The sequence below is a fragment of the Electrophorus electricus genome, chromosome 16, assembly GCF_041902795.1.
Source record: "Electrophorus electricus isolate QZ-2024a chromosome 16, ASM4190279v1, whole genome shotgun sequence".
In the NCBI taxonomy this organism is placed as follows: Eukaryota; Metazoa; Chordata; class Actinopteri; order Gymnotiformes; family Gymnotidae; genus Electrophorus; species Electrophorus electricus.
The window spans coordinates 15,042,501-15,057,589 of NC_137512.1; the positions used below are offsets into that span (position 1 = coordinate 15,042,501).

Consider the following 15,089-nt stretch of genomic DNA (forward strand, 5'->3'; position numbering starts at 1 on the left):
CTAGTCGGTGATTCTAGGCTATCTGCACTGGTGTTCCAGCCGCCGGCGAGATAAGGACGCGCTGATGCTATCGGCAAAGATTCACCCTTGCAAAAGAGCGAGCTTTTGAAAATGACCTCTTCTGAAGGTGGCCCAGCCAATCCCACCCACCGTCACACGAAGTGGAGTGGGCCCTTGTGTTTCCTGCAGCCCTTGAACTTGGATTTTGAAGTGTGTCCTTTGTTAAAAGAATGGCGGCTGGACTAATTGATCCATCATGTGCTGTGTTTGATATGAGGCCTAATTATCCAGATGAGCGCTGTCAATACTGTGATGTGTGGGCACGGTGAGTGAGTGGGAGGCGTGGGAGGAGATTGGATCAGGGAAGACATCGATCAGATGCCGAGGGAACGCCGTGCTCTCAGTCCTGCTGAGTCTAACGTCTTCACCAGTCCTGCCAGAGTCTGGGTTGGTTTACAGAGGAAATGGAGACCACATGGGCTTGTGTGTGTGTGCGCGTGTGTGCATGCATTTGTGCATGTGTATAGTGCATGTGTATAGTGTGTGTATAGTGAAAAGGGAACAGGAAATTAAGACTTCATTACACATATGTATTTTTTTCTGTATCTGTGCGATAGTCGTCTCATGCACCCTAGATGCAGCTCAAACCTGAGACAGACTTTGACAGCCAAAGACTGTAGGATACCTAAACAGGAAGCCCCAGTTAGAAAGCTCCCTTCCTCAACTGCCAATGGCCATCACTCAAGCCTGTGGCATTCTGCTAAGCGGCTGCCTATAATTTTCTCAGACCTGACTGACTTGTCTTTTTTCAGTTTCAGGAAAACATCACTTTCAGCCAAGATATGCAGGGGTCAGTGATGAGGGATTAAAATCAAATAAACCGCTCCAGGTCCGCTGCTAAGAGTCCAGAGACAGCCTAATGCCAGTTTGTTCTGGCCTTGCGCTGACTCTATTGAAATCACATTTATAGTGGACTCTCATTGGTTACATGTGACCTTTGACCCTCTGAGTAGACAGTGTCAGGTCTTGTGATTAGTAAATGTAATACCAACATTTCCTAAGGCCTTCTAGTTATTTGCACGTGATGGCTCAGAGATGCTCTGAGAAGGCAGGTAGACATTAAAAGCTGCTTCTTTGGACACACACTCTGACCTGAGACTAATTTACTTTGTCAGGAAGGATTCTACATTGAAACTCTTCACTGAAAGAGTTTGGTGTAGTTTGTTGTGGGGTTTTTTTTTTTGTGAGACACCACACAAGCCGTTAACTATGATGCCAACACGGCCATCATTGGAATGTGTTCTTGAAGTGTTCAGTTATGTTTAGCCAAGCATATTTGTACACACCAGGCAATAAATATGGCCACCATAAATATGGTTTATTAAAACCCCTGTCTACTCATTTTGATGAGTCTCTTCTACTATATGTATAGTTTTGTGAATAACATTCGATGAACTGGCGGACAAAGCATGATGGTGCTTTCCGTTAGGATTTTTAAAATGACTTTTTTCCCCTGCCATTTGCTTTTATTAGATTTGAGTTGGGAAGGACCAACTTTGGCATTTGTGACGTCGGACCTGCCGAAGTACCAGTCAGAGTTAGCGAAATGTTTGCGTCACAGGCTCCGCTGGCTCTGCTGCTTGAAGTTGTTCCTCCACTTAGGAGGAGATGGCTGTCTAAAAACAGGACCCGAGAATCGAAGGTGCAAACAGGGCTACACAGTTTGACATGTTACTTGCACTTGCGATGTAAACAATATTCCACTTTGAGATATATTGCTTTATCAAGATTTGCTAAAAAACCTTGTGAAACCGCTTTTCCATCTGCAAGCAGCCTCTCATATTTAAAGAAACACTTTCCTGCACATAAAATAGCCTCTTGATGACTGAGCAAACCTTACCTAAAGCAGCTTGCATTTTGCAGGCTTTTTTTTTTTTTTTTTTTTTCCATTTACAAGTTTTGTAGTAGTCTATTTTCCTGAGGGAGACGCTCTTGCTCAGAGTTAGGTGGCTCAAATGTATGGCTAAACCACAATGATCCCCTCTGCTGTGTCACTCTCCATCACCACTAACGCTAGGCTGATTATTTTGCACGGGAGACGCCACTGTCAATCGTTGTACGATCTGGTACACCCTCACAGTTCTGCACAGGCAGCAGCTTGAGGATTTAACTAAATTGTATTAATGCATACCTTTACCATTAAGCATTTTTGAACCGTATGAAACCAAGTATATATATATATATATATACACATACACATACACACACACACACACACAGGGTCCCAGTATGATGTTAAAAATGAAATCTAACACTGATTAGTACTGTGTATACACACATAAACACATGCACATGCACTTGAGTGCGTGTATGCACATTCAGATCTCTGATTGTCTTCCTGAGGCATAGGCACGAATGCTAAAATCTGTTCTCCGGTCTCGTCACGTCCCTCGTCCTGCTGAGACGAACCGTTGCCGAGCAGAGGAGCTGATCCCTCCGCCTCCACCTGCAGTCGCTTAGCGCTTGGCGGTTAGCGGAGTGAACCTAGAGCCGCGGCTAACGGACCCGCACCCTGCTGTCATACAGCATCTCTGCGACTGCCTCTGCTGTCTGTTAACTGGAGTGGCAACGAGTCAACAGCCATAACTGATCTGTGCACACACACACAGGCGCACACACACACTTTCATCAGGCTGGAGGCAAGTATTCTACACGCGTAACTGGACTGATTCCACTGGCAGAGTATGTTTTTTTTGTTTTTTTTTAGGTTTGCATCAGCTACGCCAGTTCGCAGCGAATCAGTTGCTCCTCATCCCAACACACCCCACAGAATATTCCGCAGCTTCATTCAGTCCCTTCGCACGGGCACGTAATCCGGCCTCCGGATACAGCGGTCTCCCTTTCCACGAACGTCCAGCAGCGGACCAGCTCACGCCCATGCGCGGCATTTGTGGACGCGTACACCTTCCAACCCCTGAGTTTGTAACCTGTAGCTGCTTTAGTGAGGTGGCACGATGTATATTTTAAAATGTGAGGTCAGGCCATCGCTGCTTCTGCAGATGGTCAGAGCGAGGAGCAGCACTGTGCAGGCCAGCAGAGAGCAAGGACAAGGGGAAGATGCACCCTTGAAACCAAGTATATATAGCCAATTAAGGCTATAACCCCTGGATCTTTTTACCCCTTTTAATATATCCTTATAAAAGCTAAGAAAATAAACAAATATTCCAAACAAAATAAACACTTTTTAAAACAAATATTAGTAAAATGAGAGAAAAAGGCGATTCCAATTTTAAAGCGCTAAGATAAATACATGTCTAAGACAATAATTACTGTGACACTGGATGTTTGAAACAAGAGCACTGAATGACAGAGAGAGAGAGCTCTCAGCGAGAGAGCGAAGGTCATGTAGGAGTTCAAACGAGCTGGTGAATGCTGATTTTAAAGTTTCTCAGATAAGGCCTGGTTCACTCTGACACTTCCGTGTGTGTGTATGAGTGTGAACATGCATTTCTGAGAATAGTAGACCCTCCTCAACTTGGGGTGAAAGGTGCACCAGCACGGTTATCAGGAAGCGTGACTGCGAAGACATTCAATCCAAAAATAGCATAGTATGTTATCCTGTATGTGTACGTGTATCCCAGTGTGCACAACACTGACAAACGGCAGTCAGATGGAACAGGGCTTTGTCTTCTCCTGATGGTGTCTGCCTGTTTTCCACAAGGAGCTGCCCCACAGAGAGAGAGAGAGAGAGCGCGAGTGCTTTGGACTTCACACCATACCTCCATCTCTCTAATAAGCTAAGCTAAGGTGCTAACTTGCCATAACCCTCCTTATCAAAGGCCAGAGCTCCCTGTGGTGCCTCTCCACAAAGAGCCTGTCCTACTTCCTGCACATCCTTAACAGCTGAGCCCAGATCAACTTCTCTCATCACAGTTCGAGGGTCCTGCCGAAAGAGCCATGTGAATATGCAGGTCCGGGACCAGATGTTAAGTGAACACCCGGCAGCCTAGTGGAGATCACTGGAGCCTGCTTATAGTCTATGTGTGTGTGTGTGTGTGTGTGTGTGTGTGTGTGTGTGTGTGTGTGTGTGTGTGTGTGTGCGTGTGTGTGTGTGTGTGTGTGAGAGAGAAGATGAGATGAAATGAGATTAAATAAGATGAAACCATACATGCAGATGAGAAAACAAAGTCAGAAAGAAATTCAGGACAAAAATGAAATGTTTGATATCAGTATGCAACATGCAGGAATGACAAATTCGACAGATATGGAGATAAAGAAAGATAAGCGCAAGAGAGAGAGAGAGATGTGTATTTATCTAACCGGAGAGCAGTACTTAGTTGTTATCACTTTCATTTTATCTGCTTGCCAAATTCCTAGCTGACTTCAAATGAAATAGTAGCCTTACTACAAAATCATTTCAATAATTGCACAAACCCTTACATATTTATATAGTTGTACTGCACACTCAGTAGACTTTTTATTAGAAACACCTCGTAGGTGTGCAGAGTCTATACATTGACTATACATCTATTATGCACAATTAATTAACAATGCCATCCTCCTTCATCTGTGGTCAGTTTCCATGTGTGGGACATGTTTGGAGTGTTTGAACATGCTCAACATTTACACATCGACATACACAGGTGACACGGCTGATAAACTCATAGCAGTGTGACACCTACTGCCACTACAGTGCCACTACTGCAATTCCAAAGAAAATCTGCCGGTGATATAGAGATCATCATCCATGGGCAAAAACTGACCAGCAATGATCGGATTAGGACTTGTCTTACAAAACGTGCATGACAACAAATGACCTACAGTCTGGAATTTTAAACCTGTAACATACACCTATAAAAAAGTGTACTTAATAAATGGACTAGTGAGTGTAGGTACAAGATAGGCGTTTCTAATAAAGTGCCTTGTGAGTGTAAAGTCTTTGTGTATATAGCTAGTCTTACCATGGTGTAAAAGACTGGGTTGCAGTTGCCATGGTGACAGAGTATGGTCATCCTTGCCAAATAGATCTTATTTTATTGCTGTCCTTTTAAAACATGATGTCATGCACTCTTTAAGTTGAAGTATCATGTTATCTGTTCTGCATCTTGAGGAACATTTGAAGTGTATTAACCAAAATAAGTTTATTGTTGTAGCTTTGGGGTGAGGGAAGCCCCCCCCCGGTGCGCCTTCTGATTTTAATATATGATGGATTGTAACCCCTTAGTGTCACTCACTCTGGGTCTTGCTTGGCATGAGTTGAAAGGCAGGGCACATGGGGAAACCCTTCTGTCTGTGCAACATGAAACATGCTTTAGGGCAAAATCAAAAATAAAGCACAGTTGGCTGTTTTTTTGTTTTTTTTTCCGACATCACCCTAGTTTGGAGATTAAGGGCAGACAGACATTTTGACTCTGAGTTTTGTGATAAATGAATCTACCACACTGCCATTTGGAATTGCCTGGGATAATTATGATGGATCGCCAAAAAAGTATATGGCCACTGGTGTGTGGCCATAACAGTGCTTGACTGTATTTTGCCTGATGTAGAAAAAAATAACTGCATTTGAAGTGACTTTTTTTGAGCATTCTTTAAATATTCTTTCTTTGGTAGTGAGGGCTCTGATAAAAGAGAAAGAAGCCAGCAACAAGTCTATTTTCAGCTCCATTTTCAGGGTAGGATGAGTCACTCTCGAGCAATGTCATTTGGTCTGATTGTCCTGTGTGGATGACATCATGCTCTTTATGAATTTGTTGTTGCAGGTAAGATGTTCAAGTCCCTGGACCTGTCTCTGATAGTGGAATTTATGCTAATGTTCTACAAGGATAAGCCCATTGATTGGCTGCTGGACCACATCATGTGGGTGAAAGTGTGCAACCCAGAGAAGGATGCGGTATGCACACACACACACACAAACACTCTCTCCCTCTCTCTTTCTCTTTCTCTGTCTGTCTCTCCCCTTTTCCTCACTGACCTTCTTTTTTCCAACTATTTTTATGGTTATTGCTCATTACTATGCATAATATTCTCCCAGCCTCGAATTTACATTATAGAATCTCTATACTCTTGCTGTCTCCTCACCGTTCTTTCATCCTTTTTTTTTTGTTTGTTTTTGTTTTATTTCTGTGTTTGTTTCTTCCTTCTTCTTTTTGTAAAAAGTAAATACCATGGGGTTGTACAGCTCCATCTGCACCTTGCCACTGTGTATCCACCCTGTGGCAGGTGTGAGCGGTTAGCGCTCCACTCTGAGTGGATCGAGGCATGTAGCAGTTTGGAGTGGGTGCAGGTCTGACGGCACTACAGCCTGCGCACATCAGCGGAGGCACCAGAGATTGATACGTGCCGCCTGCCACACTAATCGGTTGCAATGTTTCCTGAAAAGCAGCGCTGGCAAAAATTAATGGTTAAGAAACAAGTTGAAAATTTGAAATTTTCTTCAGGAAGTGCTGCTGAAGCTGTGTGTCTGAATAGATTCTGAGTCATGTGTGCTTGTGTGTCTGTGTGTGTGTCTGTTTTCCTGTGTGTGTGTGTGCGTGTGCGTGCGTGAGTGTTGTTTTTGGCATGTTTTCCACAGAAACATTGCGATAGGCAGAAAGCAAACCTTCGCATTCGCTTCAAGCCTTCTCTCTTCCAGCATGTGGGAACCCACTCCTCTCTTGCTGGAAAGATCCAGAAGCTCAAGGTATGTACATTTTTGTGCACGTATGTGTATATGTGTGTGTGTGTGACTGTGTGTGTGCGTGTGTGTGTGTGTGCGTGCGTGCGTGTGACTGTGTGTGTGTGTGTCTGTGTGTGTGTGTGTCTGTGTCTCAGAAGAGCTATACTGCTGGGTACTGCAAAAGCCTGCTTGAAGAAAAAGATAAAAAGACACTTGTGTTTTTTGTTCATGGTATCCTTGCCTTGCTTGGCAGAGAGAGGCGCTGTGGTAGTCAGTGACTGCACAACCTCGTCCGCGCCATGTAATATTGATTTCCCTTTTGTCTGCCACCTGACTGGCTGATGATCAGGAGAATCTAAACCTTGGAGGGACCTTAGTCTATGCTGCCGCTCTCCTACAGTTCTTGCCTGTCACATGCTCAGATTTTCTGTCACTCTCTTCTTATTTACCTGTTGTTGTTGTTTTTTTTGCTAGCGCTTTCCTACATGTTCCTTCCTTGTCCACCAACTTGGATTTCCGTTTTGCGCTACATGGATCTTTCTATCTGTCCCCTAATTTTTCTGTCTTGTCCACATGATGTATAAGCAGCTCTGTCTCTGTCTTTCCTGCGCTCTCGCTCTTCCTCCACAGGACAAAGACTTCGGCAAGCAGACTCTGCATAAGGGCCATGCTAACCCGTTAGCAGAGGTCACCACTAGCCTGAAGACATATCAGCACTTCACTTTGGAGAAAGCCTACCTGGGCGAGGACTTCTTCTGGGCGTTCACACCCGTGGCTGGAGACTTCATCCGCATTCGCTTCTTTACGCCCGTCCGCATAGAGAGGTGCACATTCACACGCGCGCGCGTGCGTACACACACACACACACACACACACACACACACACACACACACACACACACAGGGGCCATGCTGTAGAAAAATAGATAAGATCCTCTCATTTTCCCACAAAGGAAACACCCGCCCCCTCTCAGTTGCTGTTAGCAACCGACAATATGCTGGACCTGTTGCACAGACTGTCTTGGATAACAGACTCCTGTGTGTTCGATTTAGAATCATGCAATGCCCGACTCTAACTGAACCAACTGAAGCCAATGTAGAATACAGCAATCTGTGAATCACTCTAACAGTGGACACATGAGGCCATTCAGCTTCTAGCTCTCAATGTGATTATGATGGTACAGCTGTGGAGAGAAAGTGCCACTGTCCCCTAACTGTTGCTGAACTTGTAGGAGTAGATGGGGATGACTAGGGTCAAAGACTATAAATGATGTGAAGAGCAGCTAAATGCCATGCTAGGCTAATGGCTTATTGATCACAGTCCCAGCTCAGACAAATGTTTATTAGGATGAGTATTGTCAAACGTAGACAAGATGACAAGGTTTGCTCTGGTTTTATTTGATTTTTCTGATACAATTGTCTTTGCTCTTTGGCGTGTATTTGTGTGTGTGGGGTGGGCGTGCGGGCATGTGGGTTGCAGGTATTTCTTCCGCAGTGGGAACATCGAGCACCCTGGAGACAAGCTCTTCAACACCACAGTAGAGGTGCTGCCTTTTGATGTGAGTGTGTGAGCTTCCACCTGCCCTTACAGCAGGACACACACCTGCACACACACTCATTCTCCCCACGCCTGCCATCTGTAAAACCTCTCGCCACAACAGATGGGGCCCCATTTGCTGTTGTAAGAAATTTAAGACAGGTGAGTTTGCTTCTAGTGGGTTCTAGTATTTTTGGCCGATCCGAGAACAGCTGTTTCTCTAGTTAAGACAGCGAGTAAGTTTAGAGGTTTGAATAAGTTGATAAAGTTCTACCAGTTCATATCTCATCAGCTTTAAAGGTGATATTCTCTGGGAGCCAGTCAGGAAGTGTTGGTTCTTGGCCTCCAAAGCATCACACTAGCAGACAAAGGGCATGAAATCGGCCACTGTCACGTATTACGGGTCTTGAAGACGAGAGCGTGTGACCCCAGTATTAGAAGGCACAGCATGGCCTGAGCTCCGGGCTGGGGAGCAGGTTGCCAAGGCGAGTGTGTGGGACATGGGACCTGGGCTACACGCTCCACTGAGATGGCTCAGCCAGAGCCAGCTGGACTCGTCCTGCCTCTCTGCACCTCCAACTCAACCTCTGCTGCCTACTCCACCCCTCCAACACTGCCTGCTTCGCCCCTTTAGCCCCACCACTGCTGCTTGCTCCACTCCTCTACTCCGCCTCCACTACCTACTCCACCCCTCCAATTCCCAGTCCCCTTGTGTCTGCTGCCTGCTTTGGGAAATGTGTGGGAGATCGAAATATTTTTGTGTTTTATGAAGTGGCAAAGTTATGCTGTGGAGCTCTGGTATGGGGGTTGGGTGGTGGGAGACTCCCTGTGGGGTGTGTGCGCGCGTGTGTGTGTTTTGAAGATATTTTAGTGCGGAGGGGAAGTAGAGAAGCAGGGTGTTGCACTGATTTAAGATTATATTCGGAAACAGACTTCCCTTCAAGATTAATAGTAGGACTTACAGAGAACAAACACTGCCTCACCCTCTATGAACAGAACTCTCTCTCTCTCTTTCTCTTTCCTCCTCCCTAGCCTCTACCTCTCCTTTTTTGCCTTTTCTTTCTGGCAGTCTTTATATCTGTTATTTATCATCTCCTTTTTCCTTGTTTGCCTTCATCCCTTTCATCCCTGCTTCTTCTCCCTCGAGAGACATTTAGATTTGGTGGAATTTTGCTGGAAAGACTAAATTAGTAGGGTCTGCCCCACAGGGGTTTGTGTGAGTGAGTGAGTGTGTGTGTGTTGTGGTTATCTAAAGCGGTTCAACCGTGCGTCCCACCATGTCGCTGTTGGTCCTCCACCGCAGGCTCCGACTGGTTGTTTTTGGCGGCACTTTTGGCACCAGCGCTGCTGTTCTGTCTCTGAAGATGATGGCAGCAGTGAAATGCCCCACAGCTGTTTCCACATGCTCCACAGAGTTTTCCCATCTTCGCGAGCAAAGCCGAAGATGTTTAGACATGCACATCCACACACGCACATACATTACCACAGCCACTTTTTAAAAATTACAATCATCAGACAGGCACGTCATTAAAATCATAACCCTAAAATATTCCCAAGAGTGGAATGGGAAATGCCTGGAGCATTTTCATGACTCACTACGTCCCTACGGAAAGTGTTCCGCTATGAGGCATTTAACTGCTAGATGGCGACACACTTAAAAGATACAGCCCTGAAATGTTTGCCCTTAAAGGAAGTGTAATGTTTAAGGCAGTTTTCTCTTTCACAGAACATCCAGTCCGAAAAAGAAGCCTTGAAGGAGGAAAGAGAGCGGACCCCTAAGTACCATCGCACGGAGGACGGCTTCAGCAGAATAGGTGAGGAAAACACTACAATGCAAACAAAGAAATGGCCAACACAGAAATACAAACACCCAAGCAATGACCAATGCCTTTGAAGTGTTTAGGCAGGTGTGGTACAAGCAAATAGTCGTTTGTAACACCAGTGCTTTAAGGTACCTTGTTTGTACATGAGGTTTGAGTCCCAGCTGTGCTGCGTGCAAAAAGGAATCAGATGTTTTTCATGCTAGTTTTTACATATCACATGTAGTCTTTTTCTAAGGTGAGTGACTACCACCACTGAAAAATAGCAATGAATTATAAAATAAATAAACAAACGTAAAACATGTCAACCTTTGGAGCTGTATTTGTGCTAAAACATGGAGTCCTAGTACCACAAATAAAAAGGAGAGATATTTATTGTTCTACAGTCGCACATGCACATTTATAGTTATTTGTTTTATTTTTACCATACAGTATCTCTGCGAACTTCTAGCTGATGGATGCCACTTGGAAGTGGTGTTCACAGCAGCACACTACTGTGCAGGAGAGCGAGAGAGAGGGAGAGTCCATGGTCTCCTCCCTAAATCTGTCCCCTTGTCCTAATTATATACTTTCTTCATTTGGAGAAGAATAGAGTGATAAAGCATTGACAGCAGTCTAGTTATTGAGTCTCTTGGGTTGGTCCACCAGTCCGTATTAAAGAGACCAGCACAAGGTTTGCCCTGGGCAGTCCTGTTCCGCAGCAGATAATCAATACCAAAGTTTATGACCACTGGCATGGACTGTGGCCAGTTCTTGAATACATTATAAATCATTTATGTAAAGAGAGGTACCTGGCTGGAACAAGCCCATATTGATGAAGCTCTCTTAGTAGTAATGTGTGTGTGCATGTGTGTGTGTGTGCGCGTGCGTATGTGGTGCGTATGTGGGTGCGTGCGTGCAAGTGTGTGCAGCTTCATGGGCATATCTGTATCTAAAACTTTGAGTATTTCTGTATGCATGCATATGAGGGAATATTTGTGTTTATTTTTATGACAACCTTTAGCATTTAAATTAACAGTCTCCTTCTGACAACATAAATTACAATACATACTCGAGCCCATTCATAAATTTGTCTCAGGGTCAATATTAAGCTGGCAGCGGTTCATTTTTTGACAGAATCAATTAATACAAGGATGTAGAAAGCAGCAGGGTCTGGCACTGGCTCTCATTCTTCTGTCCTCATTAGAAGTCCGATAACTCTCAGTCCTGCACAACTGTGCGTTTGGACCAGCAGCCCAAACCAACCGGTCTTGCATTAACCCTCGCACTTCCTCAAGCATGTTACAGTTCCCTCTTCTGTATGCTCTCCTAGTCCTTGTAATGCAGTGCCTCTCAGCCAGATCTTCTGGAGTTTTTTTAAATGTAAGATCTAAACAGTGCTTCATGCTTCCCATCTCCCTGCAGGAAACTTCCAGAACGGGATTGCGGAGGGCGAGGTGGACCCCTCGTTTGGGCCGTTGGAGGCCATGCGACTCTCCGTACTGACGGACTCTCCCGTGTGGGTCATTCTCAGCGAGGTAGGCATTCCCACCTATATTACTCGACCAAACACACACATCCACTCCCCTTTTTTATAGTTAAGAAGAATTATCAAAATGATTCAGTCTCTCACAGGCTTATAAGTCATCAGAAACATTTTTTAATTATACGTGTGTGTACATGCCTACATATAGGTCATCTTTAAATCTTTTGCCATTAGATTTTCATCAAGAAAGCAGAGTGAAAGATGCCTACCACAATACCTCACGATTTCATTGGGCCTTTCGATGCAGGACGGGGTCTTCGCAGCGCCTCAACCTGAGCGTCGGCTATAAGTTTCTTAAACTTGGTCCAATAGCGCCACCTGCTGGCGGCAGGCTACCGATATAGCAGGGTAAAAGTAGAGAAGGCCAGTGATTCTGAAAAGCCGGGCAGAGAGGAAGCAAATGTGCACGCACTACCCCAGCTGGCGACGAACTGACGAGGCTGTAATTTGTAAACTGTATTCATGTGTACATACTCTAAAGGTTCATTGATTTGTAATTACACTGGTATATTGTCAACAGGGCTCGCTGGGTGGTCTTGCCCTTTCGACAGTAAAAATGTTTGACATTTAAAAATGCTGCTTTTGGATTGGAAGACAATGAATAACCTGTTGAAGATATGATTTACAAGGTTGAGTTTGTATCATTGGCTAGTGGACAAATGATTATAAGTGAGAGGTTTGCTGTTCCAAACTGTATGTATTTCTTATCATGCATACACAAAGAATGCCCACGTACACGATGGTAATAAATCTGTGTGTGCAGACATTTAGTGAATGCACCAGTGTCGTTCAGAAAGATTATAGCTATGGAAGCTATAAAAGAAAATGTTTAAACGGCACACATTTTACCTTAAATTTCAGAAGGGACTATGTCCCCTTACAAGAACCAACAACCAACAGAAGCAGATCGTCAGGAGCATTTATACTCCTGATTACCCCCCCCCCCACACCCCCCCCCCCCAGCATCTCTGAGTTTTCCTTAATGTGACACAAAGCCAAGTGAACATAACATGATGAGCTGCTGGTAGGTTGGGTTAGAGCAGCCACAAAGCATCATGATAACCTTAGACTAGACAAACACACATCCCACCAAAAGCAGTTAATAATGCTACATTTAGACCTCTATGCATTTTACAGTGAAACAGAGCCGTCCCTGAACAAAGCCTGTTACCCTTCAGCGGCTGTTCAAAGCTTACAGGACCTGTAGGCAAAATAGCTTTCACTATACGTCGCTGTGAGAATCCTCTTTGTATTCAGTTTTATAAGATTTTGTTCCTCATGCCTTAAATGCTACCACTTTTCACTTATCATTAATCTCCCACCAGATAATACCCATGGAAATCAGCAGTTCATAATCCCTATGCAAAAATGGAGGGGAAAAGCATCGTTCCCTTAAGTTTTGGGTGAAAATGACTTTTAATGTGGGACCACAACATGTTTAAAGAGGGATCGAAGGCAGAGTTTGCCAGGTTATTGGTTACTGTCCGGACCTCTTTAACAAATGTGTCTGCAGTCAGATAGAGATTGATTAAATGCAGGACAGGGAAACGGAGCACAGCTTGCTTGTGGATGTGTAGTCTGAGGGGGTAACACCAGATTTGATGCCAGCATATTTGCTGTAGTATGCCCTGTTAAAGCCTACTGGTCTCTGGCCAATTGTAAGAGTTGTTCACACGTTTAAAACAAAAATATGAATTTATTTGGTAATCCTGATCATTCTTGTCATTTACACAAATTTCAACCTAATGTTTAATTCAGGATGTGATGGTCACACAATACCAAGATAAAATAATATGCCTTTGAAAGTGTATGCAAATGTTTGCTTGCTCTCAGTGGGGCTTGTGCCAAAAGAGTTTGTTGTCAGAACACTGCTGTTGCTACGGAGTTGACTTATAGGTGTTGGGGAGTACAAGAGATTACTGCTAGCCAATCAAAACATACTTTAACCCTTCCCCTACCCCCACCCTTATGATTTCCCATGCAGACAAACATGACAAACATCTTTGCCTCTGTAAGATTGTAAAATGCACTGGAATGCATTGCTATTGTGTTGGTATTTTGTATCATTTAGATAAAATATATTTAATGATGTTATCTTCTATCCACTCTGTGAATTGTAATAAAGTCAAAATTTAAACATGTTCAGAATCTTGTCTTTTCTACTTTCAAAATGTAAAAGGCAAATTTTAAAGGGTTACATAGAAGTTATTTACATATACAGCATTTGGCAGGTGCTCTTGACCAGAGGAACATACAAAGGTGCTTTGTAGTCTCTATCAAAAACATATCCTATTGCTAGCACACTTATTTAAAACTTATTTTAAAACATAAAAACATGTTGCTGATGTTTATGGATAGGTTGCCGTCTCTTTTAAGTATAGACATTAAACCAGAAATGCCAAAGTGTGGATTTTGACCTTCTCTATGACAGTTCAGAATATTGTGTTTACTACTCCCTTTCTTGCTAGGGGATTGTTTGTAGGATGTGTTAACTGCTCCATTGAGAAATGTGGGGGATGGTGTTGACACAGGTGTGACCTCTCCCTCCCTTGATGTCATTGAGCTTTCAGAAATCTGCTTCTCCTTCACAGATCTACCACAATTTGACATATAAACTGGAAAATGCAGTTATTCAAGGTTTTTTTTCTTTCTGTCCCACATTATTATGCTCAAGTAATGTTTTTGCTATGTATACAAGTCCACACACTGAGGCTGGCTTGGCAGGGTACCACCTAGAGCAAAGTGTATATTACTACCACATGAAACATAATAGGTGGATGAGTAAGCAAAAAGAATATTCTGTCTTCCAGATCTCAATCTTCCAGTTAACCCAGTGATGCTAGCATTTTTCCTCAGTGGATGGAGGTTGAAAAGAAGCAAAGGAAAGGCTTAAATGGTTATTTGTCCTATGCAAATAAGTTGTTTTAAAATAAGCATTTATCCAAACCAAAAGAAGCTACCCATATATGCGTGGGCTTTAACAGTCTTATGGCTTTTCTATTATTAAATGCACCTAATGGATAATATATTTTAACTTACAATTAACCTTCATAGCCCTAAGGAGAGATTCGATGGTAGTTCAATGTTGTGGTGTTAACACACAAGAGTTATTTCTACATCAGTTATTTCTACATCATACCACAATATGACCTCACATTTCAAAACATCTCAGCTAATTCACGAGGAAATTGTGATGACATGATGTAACTGGTGGATAACAGAATTTATTAATAAATTGTCATTATACATAATTTATTAGAAACAAATGATTAGAAATAATTACTAAAAACATTAATTATTAAAAGAATTTTGAAAACGTAAGAGAGGGAAAGGTTAAGGAGGAAATCGAGCAATAGGCTAGATTTAAAAAACAAACCCGCTTTTTATAAAATTACTGGCATGGAGATAGAGTAAAGATGAAAGCAATGTGTGAGATTTTATTATTCATTTCTATCAATCATAGCAGAAGTTATTTGAGAAACTCGTCATTTAAACTCCTTTACACTGGACTTCAGAATCAGATACCCGTTCACCGAATTTGAGTCTTCTTGC

The 15,089-nt window shown here is 43.4% G+C and overlaps 1 protein-coding gene across 3 annotated transcripts in view; it reads left to right on the forward strand.

Moving 5' to 3' along the window:
- mgat4b (alpha-1,3-mannosyl-glycoprotein 4-beta-N-acetylglucosaminyltransferase B) overlaps positions 1 to 13,678 on the forward strand; it is a 74,523-nt gene extending 60,845 nt beyond the window's left edge. For 2 of the 3 annotated variants that reach the window (XM_027021987.3, XM_081699551.1), the window contains exons 9-15: positions 5,760 to 5,890; positions 6,572 to 6,679; positions 7,286 to 7,479; positions 8,136 to 8,214; positions 9,919 to 10,006; positions 11,417 to 11,529; positions 11,712 to 13,678. In XM_027021987.3, the coding sequence (XP_026877788.1) occupies positions 5,760 to 5,890; positions 6,572 to 6,679; positions 7,286 to 7,479; positions 8,136 to 8,214; positions 9,919 to 10,006; positions 11,417 to 11,529; positions 11,712 to 11,735 (737 nt within the window). In that variant the 3' untranslated portion in view covers positions 11,736 to 13,678. Of the gene's footprint in view, positions 1 to 5,759; positions 5,891 to 6,571; positions 6,680 to 7,285; positions 7,480 to 8,135; positions 8,215 to 9,918; positions 10,007 to 11,416; positions 11,530 to 11,711 lie in introns of those variants that run through there. The other variant, XR_014117741.1, reaches the window with a different exon arrangement.
- Positions 13,679 to 15,089: the final 1,411 nt, after the last annotated feature.